Here is a 17,327-nt window from a genome sequence, read left to right on the forward strand (position 1 = left end):
CCTGGTCCCCAGGAAGCAGAGAGGTACTTACCCTGATGCTGGCACTGCCCTGAACGCACCTTCTGGATCTCCAGTCCTCGGATGGCCCCCGAGCGCCCCATCACGCACTCGTTGTCGTAAGTCACCCCATCATCACCGCACACAAGCTCCCTCTTTGCGGGACAGTTCTCGGGGCGGGAGAGCAGGTCCACCCTTCGGGTGCGGGGGTTCACCCGGCAAACACGATTCATGTCGTTGAGGATGGCTTTACACGGGTCTGCTCACAGAGACAGAGTGGATAGTTAGGCACGCTCACACCCTGCCCAGAGAGGTGCTTCTGGCCTGTCCTCCTCCCTCCCAGCTGGCCCAAAGAGCCTCCGTACCGTCCCCAGTAGCACCCAATGTGTGCTCGTCTCTTCCTCGGGACTGGACATCTGTAGGGCTCTGCACACGTACAGAAGCCTTTTTTACCGAGCTGCACACGCTGAGGACACGTGCCCTTTCCAAAGGGACCACTGCATGGGATGAGCTCTGCCTTTTCCCCATCCTGAGCTGCCTTCGCTCCCCTCTATCTACGGGACAGGGCTCCCTCCCCTGACCCAGGTAAACCTCCCGAGTCCACGGGGCGTTCGCTGGGCATTGCGAGATGCTTGGTACTCCCACCCTGCTCCTCCCACTCTCCCTCCCCGTCTTTCCAAAGTGCTGGAAGAGCCCCAAAGGCAGCCAGGGCCACACACCGCCTTGCCCCACTGCTCTAATCTAGGCTTATCCGGATCACCCTCTCTGATGAGCTGAGCTCACATTAGCATACCAAAGACACGGGCAAAACAGGTGCCGACTGTTCACTAATCCCTTACTCTAGCCCTGGGTTTTTCTCTTCCTTGTCAAGCACGGTACCTGGAGAGTGCTGATTCATTTTTGCAACTGCAGAAACATGAGCGAATGTTTCCACCCTTTAATCCTACCAGTCTGAAATCCCAGCATTGCCCACAGTCCCAGGCTGACAAGGGGAGGAAACAACGCAGTACCCCGTTTCCCCAGCCTCTCGCAAGCAGGTGAGGGACCTCCCTTTCGGCCACCCCCACATCCCTTGGAGAAGGCCAGCCTAGGACAGGGTCACGGCTGAAGCCTTTTGCTTTGTCCATTTTAGCACACGCAGTAATCACGGAAACGAAGCAGACGAAGGAGCTCCCGCAGGACCTACCCAATCCATCTCCCATTCCCCCTCCGGCAAGAGCTACCCGTGCTCGCTGCCGCCCTGCAGTCACACCAGCAGACAGCCAGGGATGTGTTACCTCCTTGGAGGCCTCTACAAACCCCAACAAAATCACAAGAACATCTTGCACGGCCTCAAGGGGCTGTGGGTAAACAGGGCTGCTGCAGTGGGCCAGGGATGCGGTAGAGTTGAGGAGACGGGGACGGCATCGGAGGGGCTGGGAATGAGGCAGAGGCACAGATGTATCTCAGGGACTGCGTGATGAGGATATTCGAGATGTGCTGCGCCTGCACTGCTCATCCCCACTCTCTCCCCTACCTTGCAACACATCCTCAAGCCTTACAACACACCCAATAGAGTCCAAATGCCTTCAAGTATTTCCAGGTTCTACAGGCCAGCTGCTCAACTCAGACTGCCTGACTTTCTGCTGATGCCCAGCTAAAATCAGGAGGACCTCAAAGGAGCAGTGAGGCTCAAAGCCTCCTCTCTGCCCTAGAAACCGGGAGCACCCAGCGTGACATCACCTCTTTCTCACCTCCCACTTGCACCCATCTCGCCCTACTTTGGCCTGAGCAGGGAAAGTGTAATTAAAGCTCTTCCAGGTTTGCAGCCTGCCCAAACACACTCCCACATTCCTTCCCCGGGGGACAAACACTGCCCTGGCACGTGTCCTGGCTGATCTCATGGTTTTCCTAATGAATACAGTTGCTTTTAATTACAAGTACCCACAGCCATCATTAGCCAAAGAGGAAGCCATCCTCGGAGCGGCAGGACCGTGTTTGCGCTCTGGGATCCGTGCCTGTCGGGTTCCTTTAATGAGCGGGAGCCGCCTGCCCGCGAGCCCCGGGACGCCAGCAAGCACCAGGCTTCTTGCCAAAAGCTGCAGCCGGGGGACTCCAGCCAGGGGAAACGGCAGGAGGGAAAGGAGGTGGCACAGATGTTGCAGCTGCTCTCTAGGTCAGTGGGTCCCGAGCAGGCAATGCCCGCAGCCAAACGCCGCGGGGGAACTGCTGCCTTGGTGTGAGTTTCAGAAGCCATCATCACAGATTGACCTTTTTCTGCCCAGCTTGCGTTTTTGAGCTGATGACAGCAGGCGTGCGGGCAAGTTTTTCTCCCCAACCCTCGCCATTTCCCGCTGGTCTGCCCTCGATACTCCTGAGGCAGGAGGAAATGTTTTAAAGCAATACCCCAGGGGGGGGTAGGGGACTCACCACAGGCACCATCGAACTTCTTGAAAACGTTCTCTTGCTTGTCGCAGGCGTGCTTATTGAGGTCGCACTCACTGCGGTAGTCTTTGCCGTCACTGCCGCACACCGTGCTCTCGGGCACGCCGCTGCAAGACGACGGACAGACGCACTTGGCCGACTGGCCGTCAGTGGAGCGGACGCACGTGCTGCCGAAGCTGCAGGTCACCTCTGCGCAGGGGTCCTTGGAGCCTGTGGGAGAGAGCAGGGGGCACGGCGCAGGCGTGGTGAGCACGACGTCCCGCGCTCCCGTGCCACGCTCGCTCTTCTCACGGGACAAATAAGCCCGACACACCACAACATCTACCTACACAGCCCCAGCCCCGCCGAGTGCCCAGAAACGGATACGATGGCAATGGATGTCCTTCCCTCAGCTTCGGCGGATGCTGCAGCCAGTGCCACGTACCCGGTCCCGCGGCAGCGAGCTCCTCCACCCCGATGCCCGCGGGGGGCAGGCAGGATGGTGAGGCTGTAGGATCAGCCCCAAACCCACGGCACGCGAGGGAGCTCGCTCCCCAGCTGGCACTTCAGGCAGAACCCCTCCGTTCTAAACCTCTCGGTCTCACTGCTGCAAGCTCCCTTCTCTGCACATGCTCTCAGAGCCTCTCGCTCCAGCAAACGAGCAAAACGAGGGTCCTTAAGGCACCTCCTGCAAATCGTAATTAGAGGAAGAGCTCAAGGAGCAATTTCCTCACTGACAGGGAAGGGCCAAAATTTATTTGCCAGCTTTTTTTGCCTTTTTTCCCCTTTATTTGTCACTTTTTTAATGATTATTATTTTAAATAAATCACCTGCCACTCTCTCCCCTCTGACAAGAGCCCCAGCAGGAGTGCCGGGTGCAGATTTATTGCAAGCCAGAGCGCTGCGTGAGAGAAAGGTCAAGTTAATTTACTCTGAGATGAGGAGACTGGGGTCTCATTTACACAGCTCCTTGCTCACAGCTGGTGAATGCCAGGCTGGGGAAGGGCTTTCATCAGCCCACCCAGCCTGCGCAGACGCCTGGTCCCTCCAACTTCTAGCCGTGGCGGATGTGCCCCGCTCTGGGTGTGTGCAGCAGGCAGAGCTGCCCCAGACAGGGCTGTTCCCCACGCACCTCTTGAACGGGCTTTGGCCATCGTTTTGCCCGCTTATTAAATTCTGCCAGTCACCAAGGCAGAGCTGGTCGTTCTCTCAGTGTCCCTTCCCATCAGACTTGTCCCCATCTCCCAGGACATCACCAGCACCACAGTGAGGACAGGAGCTCGGGACATCTCCCTGGCCTCAGGCAGTCACCTCCTGAAAGCAGGAGAGCCTGCCCTGGCACTCACCGCACGGGCCCTTGCTGATGACTTTGATCCGCCTTTGCTGGTTGCACTGGGCCTTCTCCAGCTCACACTCGTTGCTGTAGGTGGAATAATCAGAGCCGCAGACAGGAGCCACCACGACGGGGCAAGCTGTCTTCTTGCAGACGCAGGAGGCCTGGGAAGGGTCGGTGGAGCTCCTCTCGCACACTGCCCCGAACCCGCACAGCATCCCTCGACACGCTGTGGGCACAGACACGCACAGAGCGGTGAGCCGCGGCTGCTCCTCCGCGCAGAGGAGGGGTGCAGAGCGGCGCCTGTGCCTCCCCTCCCTGCCCTGGCAGAGCTGCTCACACCGCCCAGGCTCGGGGACCAGGACTGCACGGGCAGGGCCAGCGCGAGGAGGATGCTCTAGGCACAGCAAGGTCCTTGCCTGGCTTACGGCAAGGATGTCACCGTCTCGGCATGCCGCCTCTCGCTGCCGGCCAGGAAGCAGGCGGTTAAGTCGGGTCCTTCTGCAGGGATGCCTAGGGTGCGTTTGGGGCGCAGGGGGGCTGAGCCAACCTCCCCAGAGCCACCCACCCCAAAGCCACGTGCCTGAACAAGCGTCTGCCCAGCACGGCACCCCCCTTTGCCCTCAGGCACCACGCTACCGTCCACGTTTGTGCCGTGGCAGCGTCTCACGAGTGACTGAGCCCCACTGCCCTGTGAGAGCGGTCGGGCAAGGCAGGATACGTGCTAGGCACCTTCACCCCACGCGAGGACAGGGAGGGAAGAGGCTTGGGTACAGCACGGTCCAAAAGGAGCTAACAAACCCACGGTTAGCCCTCCTGCCTCCTCCGTGCCCCTTCTCACTCCAGGCTGCCCGTTGTGTTTATTGCCAGGGTGAACTAGAGAAAGAAAGGTCTGTCACCAGCTCTGCACCACGGCAGGGAGGTCAGGGCCTTACTCGTTAGCAGGGAGGTGCCTCCAACCCCACCGCAGGCACAGAAGAGCATCCCCAGGGCTCCAGAAAACACTTGCTCTGCCCAGGGCCCCTCTGCCGAAGCCTTTGTGAGTCCTCCACAACACAATGATGTGTTTTCTCTAACCAGCAAGAGAAAGGAAAGTCAAGGAACGGAGAAGAAAACATCCTCACCTGTCCCAGCGCGGGACAGACCGTCCCGCACGCACACACTGCTTTATTCCTTGCCATTTATGCAAAGCAGCCGAATCACGTGGCTGCTGTCTCTCTAAAGGAGATGCGCGAATCTCTTTATCGCATCCACTAATCAGAGCAGCCAGCGCAGACCAGTTCAGCATCTGAATTGCTAATGCGGTAGGAAACGTAATTCTTTGGTTGGAGGGAGGAAGGGAGAGGACAGGTATCTCCAGACTCGGTGGTCAGCAGGTGAGACAGTGAGCGCAAGAGACAGCAGAGCTTTCTGCCCAGCCGTTACCGCCACGGGCACAGCCCTATACTCACAACACGCACCGCTGGGCACATACGTACGTACAGGCAGGCAGGCGTGCACCGCACACCCGCTGCACCACCCTGCGTGCACAGCCGCTGTGCCAAGCGCAGCCCCTGCCCCGGCACCCACGCGCGGCGGGGACGCACCTCCTGCCGCCCCCGGGCACACCTTACCGCCCCGCGCTCTCCTACGCGCCCAGCAGACGTTAGGAACGGAGACTGACCTACATAACGAGAGAAAGAGAAATCATAAAAGGCAAAATAAAATGCTCGACAGCGGCTCATTTACACTTCAATTCCCGGGCGTTTGCCTTTGACTGCCTTGAGATTTGGAGCTCATATGCACAGCAACAATGCACCGCTAAGAGACTAATATCATCAAATAAAAAAGAACTCTCTTTCTCTCCTGCCCAATATCTAAAAGTAATTCATCATTTTTATGAAGCGCTCTGGATAGTCTCTCCTGCTCTTTCGTTGCTGCTCTTTCTCTCTCTCTCTTTTTTTTTTTTTTTAAATGCAGATGAGCCTGTTGAGCTCTGCGATTAGAGGGTGCCGCGGAGGTGCGCAAGTGAGGAATGTGAAATGCAGGACAAGCAGGAATCCATCCCGTCCCCCCCGCCCCCAGGCGCAGGTCTGTGGAGCAGAAGCGTAACCTCGTAGTGCGCAATGAGCTGCCAGGCGCAAGGGAGGCAGAGATGGGGCTGTCCTGGAGATCAGACCCACCGACGGGAAGGGAGCTGGCGTCCGGGATGCAGAGCCGGCTTGGAGCGGCGTTCAAGCAAGTGGGTGCTCAAAGGCGAGGGGGCGAGAAGTGCCTGTCTGAAGGCACCTACTCGCCGTCAGGACACTCTGGTTCAGCAGCACACTTCCAGATAGGGAAACCAAGGTGGGAAGCGTGCCCAAGGTTTCAAAGTAGGTGTCAGCGACAGCTCTCTCCTCCCTTGAGCTCTTCTGTTCTCGTCTTTTGCCTCCAAGTACGGGAAAGGAGCCTCACACATCCACGGCGAGGGCTTCCAAAGGGAATGGCCAACCCAGGCGTGGTCCCACCCAAACCGGGCAAGTTTTCGGTGGGACCCAATGCAGGGCAGCACCGAGCACTTCACAAACCCCGTCCTAAGACACTTGCTGCTATTTTCGGGTGGATTTCCTTCCCACCTGCCTCATGCAACAACGACAATTTTCCCTTCGGTCCACTGCCTTTCATTTCTCTTTCCAGGCTCCGCAGCAGCCAGCCTGCGAACCCGGCAGGAAAATCTTTCAGCACTGGACAGGACTTCTTCAGAAGCTAAAACACTGCTGATGGTTTTGACTCTTCTTCGAAGAAACTCTTAAAATTCAGATTTGGAGCCAAACTGGGTCTTGCCACATTTTAAGTGATTCTCCGTGTAAATTGTTTCGCCCACATATATTTAAGAAACTCCTAATCTGAAGTGATAAAAGCAATGGTAAATGAGAAAAAGGCCACAAAGTATTATAAAGTCAATTGGGTCAGGCGACATAAAGAAAACTGATATTTTATCAGAGTTGAAGTTTCAGTCTATCCCTGTCCCAGAACCATGTTTCATAAAGACATTAGGGACATAATAGGCCAATACGTGAGCAAGAGAGATGACATAAAGGGTATTTATTTATCTTCTGTTCCGCATCAACCAAACATTGTAGAAGCGAGCTTTTACAGCACCGGCGTTTGACAGACACCTTCCCACTCCCTGCCAACAAGCTCCATCCCCGGGAGGGAACCTTGCACACCGCGGTGCCTCGGGGCTCATCCCGACTCAAGGGGACGGACCGGCTGCCCCGCGGATGCCCGGGCAGGATGGCGAGCGGGGCTACGGCAGGGTGCAACCCCCAAACACCGTGCTTCGGTCCTGCCTGCAGACGAGGACCCAGCTTCACCGAGTCTCAGTGATCAGGCCGAGAAGCAGACAAAGAGAGAACGAAAAATGCTTCAAACTAGAAACAAATTGTGACAAGCAAATTGGTTGTTTAAGTTTCTTTCACTTCTAATCATCGCTGGTGCTGCTGGTGAAGAAGCCTATTTGTTCGCAGCAGATGATTTTGAAAACTCACTCATCCAATGCTGGGATGCAGTTGGATGATGCAAACTCAGAACACTGACAAGAATAAAACAAAATGCCTACATTCCCCTGCCAGACCCAGGAGATGAAACAGGTTTATTACACCTGCTAAGATGGCTCAACCCAACAAGCTCTGCAAAGGATGAAATTCAGAGGGAGCTTCCTTCTTCCCCAACATCTCTTTCTATCTCTAATTTTACCTGGGAAGATTTAAGAAGTGTAACCATCACTGATGTGGAAGGAATAAAAGTTGCGAAATTAGAAGTAAAAAAAAAAGAGACTATCAGCCCAGTTCCAGGGTACTCAGCACTGACCAAGCCCTCACATCCCGTTCCCCGTGCAGAGCCACCACAGACGCTGCTGCCTTCTGCCCAGAGCCAGCAAAGCGCTTCTAAGTGAGGCACAAAGCGCTCTTCTCCTAATGCCTGTACACCACAGCTCAAATAAACTCCAGGCAGCAGATAAAGTGTACAGAAGTGCAAGGACCTCTTAAATTTGATTCCCGACAGCGCTGGTGAAGACCGTGCTATCCGAAGCACCCACAGGCAAGGGGCTTTTTATTCCCAGCGCCGCTGCTACTTCAGGTGCCCAGGGGCTGGGCCCTGCTCTGCTGGCCATCAGGCTGGGATACAGAGGGACCAGCCCTACCTTCACGCTCCCCAGCTTGAGATGAGACTGAGCAGTCAGAAGCGTCGAGATGGTGCTCGCCAGCACGGCAAGGAGACCATCTGCTTGCCCACCCGGCTGGGACAAGCACCGGAGAGCCGGGGTGCACAGAGGGACCAGGGCTCTGCCTGCCCGCTGCCCCTCTAGTGACATCTGTACAACATCACCAGGATAGCAACCATACGTTTTCCTACCGGAGCCTTCTACGTCACCCAACGGACGTGCCAGGGCAGGGCTTGATTGAAGCCAAGCCCCAAGCCTGCCTTATCTACAGCAACACTGCAGCTGGAGGCTTCTGAGCCAGCCAGGACGGACACGTCTGCAGGGTGGACACTGGAAGGCAGCGGTGAACCAGAGCCAGCCCTCGTTCGGCATGTTGGAGGCTGCAGCCTATTGTGCATGTTCCCCCGGTCGCAGAGGGGAGGTGGGATCTCTCAGCACTTGTTCAGGACTGTGCTTCAAAACTGTACAAAGCGCACGGCAAGGCTGTGCAGCAAGGTCAGAGAGCAGACCGGATCTAAGGCGAAGGATGGCTCCGGTTAAATCATCCTAGCGCTGCAGAGACGAGGCGCAGCAAGGCATTTGGCAAACAATGAGAGCAGCACTTGTCTGGAGCAGAAAAAAGCTAGAGCTAGGAGCTGACCTTTCCCAAACCTCCTGAGCCGCCGAAGATGAGGGAGAGAAACAGCTAAAGTGAGGTATCTATACAACACTTGAGCAAGCTGTACAGAACAAAAGAGAGGGCTTGGGCTCATTGTAACCACGCTGAATACCAGCCAAGCCTCTCCATGTCTCTTAGCAGCACTGGAGCAGAAACAGGATAATAAATAACAATAACAACAACACTAACAACAACAATAATAAAAAAAGTGCACTTGCTGGAGAGGACAGGAAAAGCCAAAGGTGTGCTACAAATAATTCATGGTAACATGCTTCCCACCACAACTGAGTCAGCATGACTCCATGGGCAGACAGAGCACTCTCCTCTCCTCTCCTCTCCTCTCCTCTCCTCTCCTCTCCTCTCCTCTCCTCTCCTCTCCTCTCCCTCAGAAGCCCCAGGCTGAGCCTGCAAAAGCAAGAAAGGCGTTTAGAAGAGATCACAGGTAGGGGAAAGACCTGACTGGGTTCAGATCCTCGGCTCCAGCTCAGATATGCTATGCTCTGAGGCTCTACCTTGCATCCTGCAGCGACCGCCTGGTTGAGGGTAAAGAGCACAAAGGAACACTAACGAGGATTTCTTGTTCTCTGGCTAATTGGGGAAGGTGAGGGGCACACCAAAGCACTCTGACCTCTGCTCCCAACAGCCCAGAGCAGAGGAAGGTCAGGGCAGCGCCGCAGCCTGGAGAACAGCGGCTGCATTCTCCCAACAAGCAAGGGGAGAACGTCGGGCAGCTCCCACCCTGCACCAGCTGGAGCCATGGCTGGGCTCTGCCGGCCAGCTGCCTTCTGCCCCCAGAGACGAGCAGATGGGGGGGTGACCTCGGGTGCCACTACGGTGTCCGTTTACTGCACGACAGCCTGCAGGGCAGACCTCGCCTGGCCCGGGGGCTCGCAGCGTGGGGTGGTCACAGAAAACGCTGGGGCGAGAGGGGACGGCTCCCCCCGAAAGGCAGAGGGGCAGGGGCACCAGCCAGGCAGAGCAACCCAGCAACAGAAGCCACCTATGGAAACACCTTCCCCAGCCTGCCAGTGATCCGAGGCCAGGGTGGGATGCCTGCATCAACGAACCACAGAGAAGGAAAAGGGGAAAGGAGAGTGATGACAAGCTGAGAGGAGCCTCTGGGAGCCTATCTGCGCTGGCAGCTGAAACTGGGGTGGGAAGAGGGAGAGTCAGGGTTGCAGAGCGCTTCTTACTGCGGTCTGGGCGCAGAGCTGCTGGCATTCATCAGAACCAAGCCACTCCTGCAGAAAGAACGACTCCCCATTGCACCAGGTGCAATGACACTGGTTCAGATCCAAGCCTCCCATCCTATCCGTGACACTTCCTCAGGCAGCCCCTAATTAGCACCAGGGAGCGAACGGGATGCTTCATTACCAGGGAAGCCCCTGCCAAGGTTCAGCTCAGCATTTCCCCGAGCGGGCTGTGCGGGCACAGGTGGCTGGTACTCCATGAGTAGCTGCCAGGGCAGATGGCACCAGCTCCACCTCCTCGCATCCAACAGTGCCTGCAGATGCCCAAAACAGCTAGAAGGACAGATGAGAATAGGACAGCTCTGCTGTGGCTGACAGGAAGGGCCAGAGCCACCGCAAGAACGGCTAGGAGCTGCTGAGGCTCCTCGCACGCAGCTCTGCTCTGCAGAGAGACGTGGGATTTGGTGTCAGGCTGCAGGCAGCTCGAGAGAAGACTGTCATTGAAGGAAAGGCCCTGCTTGAGCTGAGCTTGAGAGACTGGGCAAAACAAAGATGCTGCACAGCACACGCACGTATACTGGCCCACCCTGCAGCACTCCTGGGCTGGAGCTGGCAAAACTATTCTGCTGAGTGAGAGCCCACAGCAACACGTGTACGCAAAGGACTCGCTCTGTGCCTCGGCAACTCCCTCTCTCCCCACACATGCACGGGGTTGCAGTCCTCTCCATCCTAAAAACCGCAGCAGCCAAGGCTTCAGGATGCGCGCTGCCCTCCCCAGCCTGGAGCCAGCACCCTCCACTTCTCTCCCAGCTGCCAGTTCTGGCCACGCTGCAGTTTGCACCAAGTGCTCCAGGTAGAACTCTTGGGCCAGCTTCTCAATCCATCCCAGCCTTCTTCCAAGCCTCCTGGACCGGAGCAGTGAGGACAGGCAGCAGGGAGATAGCAGCCAGCTGCAGGCAGGAAGGGTGGAGAGCAGCTTCTGCTTCCAGCTTCAGAGCTTCCAGCTTCAACTCCCCATCCAGTTCTACACCTTGGCTCTCCCAGTTACAAAAAAAATGCAGATAATAATAATCACCAAGCCCCCAGTGTCAGTAGGTAAATAGCTCAATATAAGTAGTAGGGATTAATAACAAGCTGGCTTTGTCAAGTGCTTTGAGATCTTGAGGTGAAGAGCTCTATCTAATAAGCCCCAAGCATTCACATTAAAATGTTTCTCCAGCTTAATAACAATAATCATAAATGTAATGTCAAAATCGCTCTTTTCCACTGTACAGAAAAGAAAAAAAAAAAAAAGCTACTGGAGCAGCTTGCTGATTGCTTATTGCACCCTGCCAGGCCCTCTGCAGCACATGCCTGCCTGCCCCGCATTCCCCGTCAGCACCCGGCCGTGCAGCCGGGACATCGAGAGGGGCTCTGGTGGGCACGGTTCCTCCCCCCAGAAGCCTTCCTCTCAGTGGGAATTCTGCCAAGGGAGGAGGAGGAGGAGGAGGAGGAGGAAGGTTCTGAACACCCACAGAGGAGGGGGATGCTGGGAAAACGTGCAGGTGATTCCTGGCAGCTCCCCCTCCCCGGCCAAGCCTGCCCGCGCGTTTGCCAGCCTGGACCCGCTCCAGATCCCAGGGGAGTCCGTGCCTTCTCCGAACGGGCCGAGATAAACAATCAGAAAAGCACAGCCGGAAACGTGATTGCAGCTCGTGGGTGGGAGATAGGAGGGTGGGATGTACCTGCTTTCATGGCTTAAAGTGTCTCCAGTGACAGGAAAGGGGTAGGAGAGAGGAAAGGCTAATAACACACACCGCTGTGCTCCGAACAGACGCAGCCACGGATCGCTGCAGCAAGGGCCGTAGGCAAGAGACTGAGAAAGACAAACACTTCCCAGCAGCACACCCGGGAAGGTTAACTCAGCCTGCACCTCTGAGGACCTGCTGGTAGCTGATCTGCTGGCACCAGCTAGTCTTGTTTATAGGAAGAGCCTGAAATTAAAAAATGAGGATGCCCATGCCGAATGTGCAAGGTGGCTGCCTTCAATCTGATGCTACTGGATTAAAAACTTTTCCTCTCTGGAAAGCGGTGGGTGCTCCCTTGCTAAAGCATCTAAACCAGGCTGGACTGGGGAATACAAAGTGGAGAGCAGCCCCAGGCTGGCTAGGCTGGGCAGCAGAAGGAAAAAGCTTTTCAATCCCTGATGCACGCTGACAGGCACTGAGCTGACGCGCGCCTCTGCGTCCCACCCACCGCCGGTCCCCACTGAAGGATGGGGAGATCACCAGTGGGTCACACTAGTCGCTTGTCCCGTCCCAAATCCTGCGTCAGCGCAGTCACAGTTAAATATCCGTCTTGGAGAGGAGCGGCCTGGCGCCCACCGCCAGCACCTCAGCCGGGACCAGAGGCACCAGCGAGGCAGCAGCAAAGGGCGAGGGCACATGCACGATAAACCCCGGCGCCGAGGTCGAGCTCGCCTTCTGGAGAAGGGGCAAGGCCCCACCGCGCCCACCCAAGCGGGCCTGCCCTGCCGCCATGCAGTACGTGAGGGCACACCACCGTGGTACAAGCGGGGGGAGCCGGCAAGGAGCAGGGCAGAGCTGTTTTGGGGGGCTTCCCCGTGCCAAAAGGGCAGAGGGAAACGCGAGGCCCGGGGACGGAGCCATGCGCGTGTCAGGACAGCGAAGGCCGGCATTAATTCTGCATGAGTGCGAGGTGCCCGTTGCCATGGAGACCGGTTTGGCTAGACTCTCGCCTGTGCACATTTACTCCTCTTCCGCGGCCCACCCTCCCCGCCATCAATATTAATTGCATCAGCCAGGCCTTGCCCACCGAGGGAGAAGCAGCCGCCTGCCCTGCTCAAAGCCCCCACGGCGGGGCTGGGAGAGCCACACGCGGCGGAGTCGGGGTGTCCACCCCACAGCCCTGGCCAAACGCCGCCGGGCATCTCCTGCGCCACGCCGAGACCGGCGCCGTCAGATGGCGTGTCGTTAACACCACATTGCTTAACCTGGGCACTTCTGCTTAGAGCCCCTACCCCTGGCACAGCCACAGCAGCGTTAGGGACATGCTAACCCAAGTCCTCGGGCCCCAGTTTTGCCCATTTTCACCCACTTCGTGCCCTGTCCCTGCCTACAACATGGGACAGTGACTTTGTGCAACGCCACCGAGGTGGATCTGGAAAGCTGCGGTTAGCCTCACTGAGCCAGGGGCAAACCTTGGCTAAAGGCAGTGCCAGCACCCCTGCACGCAGCCCTGCAGGTACCAAAGGGGACGGGGCAGGCAACACCCCTCCTCGCTCATCCGGATTGCACACGTCTTTATCTCGGTGGTTTAGCCACGGAGCTGAGCTACACTGCAGCTGCAAATCTGCGGTCCCCAAGGCCACAAGAATCTCTCCAGAGCAAGTCCCCAAAACAATTGAAGTTTTCAAGCTGACGCTTTCTAAGGATGGGAGGTCCTTAAGAAGCTGAGAGAATGGCAGGCATCCACCATCCAGTCTGGGAGCCTCTGCGATGCTCTCGGCTCTCCAAGGACCTTACTTGCACAGCTCTACACATGACAGATCTCCAGGAAACCAGGCATCTCCTCCTGAGACCACACTGCCGTAGTTCAGCACCCCCAAACACACTCTGTGCCTCTGCGTCACACGAGGAGACAGCGAGGGGAAGTCGAGAACCATGGTCATCAGCAGCCACAATCTTTTAGAGCCCAGCTGCCTGAAAAAAACCACCCTTCACTTCTAAAAGCCACCACAACTGAAATCCAACCTGCGAGCAGGAGCAGAGCAGTCAGCACTGCAGCCCCAGGCAGACAAAGGAGGAGCGGGAGGAGAGCTGACCACACGCTCTGTAACTGGGCGTCGGGAGGAATGGGCAAAAAAGGAAAAAAGTTGATCAGGTTTTAGGTCTTGAAAGTGAAATCATGCGCTGGAGGCAGAGGGATGGTAGTGAACAAGGCGAAGGTGGTGCCAGGGGTGGGCAGGGCAGGGTGGAGCAGGGAGGAGTTGAAAGCATCGTGTTCTTGGGTCTAAAACATCAAAGTCACTCTTGCAAATCAAACATCATCTTAAAAGACTCTCTCATTAATCTGTCACAAGTCCCCTGCGAGAGCAGCTCTGAGCAGACTGTCACGGGTCCTCATCACTGGAAGAATTCATCAGCCTCCATCAGAGAGCGGAGCCGGTTGGAAACGCGCTCCACAAGGGATGCGAGCGAGAAGCCAGCCTCAGCAGCACGCTCCCGCTGCCCTGCCAGCGCACCCCAGCACACGCAGAGCCCCCTTGCCTCACCACAGAGCAAGCAGCCAAGAGCAGGAACCTGCCCTGAGGAGCCGCGCCGCAGCAAAATCCCCAAAGCTCAGCTCAGAGCGTGCCCACATGGGATGGGAGTCTGTACATAGCCCACGCGAGGGAGGGAGGCAAAGGCAAGAAAAAAATACTTGGATTGTTTTAACCTGCTCCCACCCGCCTGCGGAGGCCACGCTCTGCAAAACCGAGTGTTTACAAATCAGGGAGATTACAGAGCTCAGCAAGGGAAGGAGGGCTGCGGCAGGCTCTGGACGCCTGGAGGGAAAGATGGCTCCTCCCCAGCCGCAGCAGGTCCAAAGCCGGCACTCAGCTGCACGGTCCACAAAGCCAGCACGCCGGCCCCAGGCTGCCGGGCACTACGCGAGGTCTACTCATGCTCTTTGCAAGGAGCTTGCTCAAACCCTGGGGGTCTCAGCCAGCTTCGCACCTCCTGCCGTCCTTTGCTCTGCCTCTGCACTTCATACAAAGTATTAAACGTAGCGATTGCACATCCCTAAGCCACAGGGGTCTGCGCTAAGCCTGGCCTCTCCTCGGCTGCACCATCTCCTGCCGGACACGAGCCCGCTCTGGGCTGCCCAGCCCACCGGCTTTGGCAGCAGCTCCACGCCAAGTGCCCCGACCAGGAGAGGAGGCGTTCAGCCTTGGTGACCCTGGAAGGCAGAGCACGTGTTAATGCAGGACGGACAGACTCCCACGCAGCCCCAGCCCCGCCGAAGGAGCCGGATCCCTGCTCTGGCAGAAGGTGTTCGGGACGCCTGCCTCGGCCGAGCACCGCCGGCACAGCTGGAGCACGCACAGCCGCACAACTACAGCCGCTCCTGTTCCCGGCAAACACCTTCCCGCCACCAAAACAGCAAGATTCCTTGTGTCACCATGACCTCAGGGCACGTTCCTACAAAAACAACGTTCGCTTGGCAAGAAAGTCTCTGCCACAGCACAGGGCCAGGTAGTATTTGCAGTGGGCTCACTTGGGAGCTGGTCGTGATGCACTAGCTCTCTCTGAAAGGTATCACACACCGACTTCAGCGTGACACGGCCAAGACGAAGAGAAGACAAAGCAAAACAAATGCTGTTCCTTTGTCACAACGCCAGAAGGATAGTCTTGGGAGACACGAGGCAGAGATGTGAGGAGAGTGAGGCAAGCTTGGTGACCTGCACCCTTAGCAAGGACCTGATACAGGGAAAATCAGGAATACCTTCGCAGTTCTCCCACCTACTCCTCCTCCATCACTTAAGCCACGTAACATGAAAGTGCATAAATTGATCCCCAAGAGAAAGCTCAAACCTCACTGTAAATGGAGAAGAAAATGCTCTCAAGAGATCAAAAGTGGTGTCTAATAACTGCTGCTACCTTATCTACCGCTCAGCTTTTGAAGAGCTATGTTTAGCATCTCTCCTCTCTCCAGAGCAACCCTGAAGCAGTCTGAGCTGGTTCGGCTGAAGCACACTGTGCTGCGGTGCTCAGGGTGCAGACCCCGGGCAGAGAAGCCGTCGCTCCCACTGTGGCAGCGGGCAAGAAAGTCAGGCTGGGCTGCGGGATGAGGGCACGAGGATGAAGCTCCACAAGCAGACCCCAGTCCGGGCTCCCGACCTGTTGCCTCACTGCCATAGGGTGCAAATATGAGCAAGAAAAAAAACGAAGAGGAAGCCAAAGCCATAACCACAGGACCCCCTGGCCAGCTAGGGGACAGCCAGCTTCACCCTGGAGGCACGAATTGCCCAGGATCCTGGGGCAAACAGAAGAGCACCCCGGGTCACCCCCACCCCCGAGGCGGTGGGTGCAAGCACCGTGCCGGCAGTGCAGGATGTCAGCGTTTCAGTCTGTGCTGCAATGAAATCTTAGAGAAGGAGTAGGCACTATGTAATTAAAAGTGAGCAGCTGCTGAGAAGCCTGCTACAAAAATTTCACCTTGCGCAGAGAGAGTGATTTTTTTCTGTTCCGTGATGTGTGACAAGACTTCCCGCCACGCTCCGATGCTCTGAGTCCCTCCTCGCTCAGCAACGCCAGCCGCAGCCCAGCCGCCCGCCGGCTGACCCAGCCAGAGGCGCAGAAACAGCAGCCAGCAGCACCTCGCGAGGCGTTGGGGCAGGGGGTGCAAACCGCTCCCCGCTCCCCAGCACGCTTCTCCGCACGGCCTCGGCAAAGGAGTCGTTCCTTGTGTCGGGAATACCGATAGCACACTCAAGCAGGAGAGCATCTCCACTGAAAAACACGGCCCTGGGGCACACGTGCCTCCACGGAGCACCCCTTCCCCACACACGCCCGGGCTGCAAGGAGCACCGGCAAGGATTCATGTCAGCCCCGCTGTCCGTCAGCGTTTGTCAGGTGCGGAGCTGACACGGGTGGACACCACAGCGAGATGGATTACCAGTGGAGTGGATCGCTTTCCCCGCTGCTGCAAGTCAGCTCCCGACATTTCAAACCGCACACGTGGGAGAGGGCTGGGGCCGGGAGAAGCACGGGTGAGAAAGGAAAAGAGCGTGGGGTGGCCAGAAAAGACAAAGGGCTGCGAAATGCATCTGTGGGCAGACAAAAAAAGATGGGTCTGCAACACCTTCCCGTTCTACTAACTGAGATCAGCCCTGCCACGAAGCTGCGTGAATTCATTTTGCAGCATCCAAGCCTTACATTGGCTTGTGTCAAAAAAGAAATAGGCTGGGATTAGCAGCCAAAGCCAGCAGGGTGTTCCAGTACCACCACGCACAAAGGGAACAAAATTGATGAGCTTGTGTTTTATTTTAAGTTATATTTTCATGGCTGTCTTCCCAGGGCGGTCAAGTGTCCCCTGCCCTGTCCCCCCGAGCAGGCGCAGAGCTGTCCGGAGAGTCACCTGGCTCCTTTGAGGAGCCAAAAGCCCACGGCTGCCTCCCACTATTCTCTCCGACAGGGACTGGAGAAGGAAGGGCTCAGCGTGACTTTGGCAGCAGGAGGAAGGTAGGGACAGCACACGCATCGCCGAGGTGCGGGCCAGGCCCAGCCTTCTCCCGTCCAACGCACGGCGAGGTTTAACTTCAGGGCTGGAGGTGGGCTGTGGGCAGCGCACGTGACCAGGCAGGGCAGGCAAGGGGAGGTCAGCACCTTACAGGACTTCTGAGCCCAAGGTGATTATTTCCACCTCACTACCTCAGCACCAATAGGTCACCAGCCAGAAGAAGCTGTTCATCAGAATTATGGTATGTTAATTAAAAACCAATCAAATCAAAGAAAGGAGCACCTTTTCCTGACGAAGTATCAAACAGGAGCAGCAAGACCAGGACCTCCACTACCC

The 17,327-nt window shown here is 56.9% G+C and overlaps 1 protein-coding gene across 6 annotated transcripts in view; it reads right to left on the reverse strand.

Annotated features, from left to right (window-relative positions):
- The window catches only part of AGRN (agrin), a 122,618-nt gene that overhangs the window by 38,902 nt on the left and 66,389 nt on the right, over positions 1 to 17,327 (reverse strand). For all 6 annotated transcript variants that reach the window (XM_075773023.1, XM_075773021.1, XM_075773024.1 and 3 more), the window contains 3 exons: positions 3,747 to 3,962; positions 2,407 to 2,631; positions 32 to 256 (listed from right to left, as the gene is read on the reverse strand). In XM_075773023.1, coding sequence (XP_075629138.1) covers positions 32 to 256; positions 2,407 to 2,631; positions 3,747 to 3,962 — 666 coding nt within the window. The remainder of the gene's footprint in view (positions 1 to 31; positions 257 to 2,406; positions 2,632 to 3,746; positions 3,963 to 17,327) is intronic.

Source organism: Balearica regulorum, chromosome 21 (genome assembly GCF_011004875.1).
Source record: "Balearica regulorum gibbericeps isolate bBalReg1 chromosome 21, bBalReg1.pri, whole genome shotgun sequence".
Classification (NCBI taxonomy): domain Eukaryota; kingdom Metazoa; phylum Chordata; class Aves; order Gruiformes; family Gruidae; genus Balearica; species Balearica regulorum.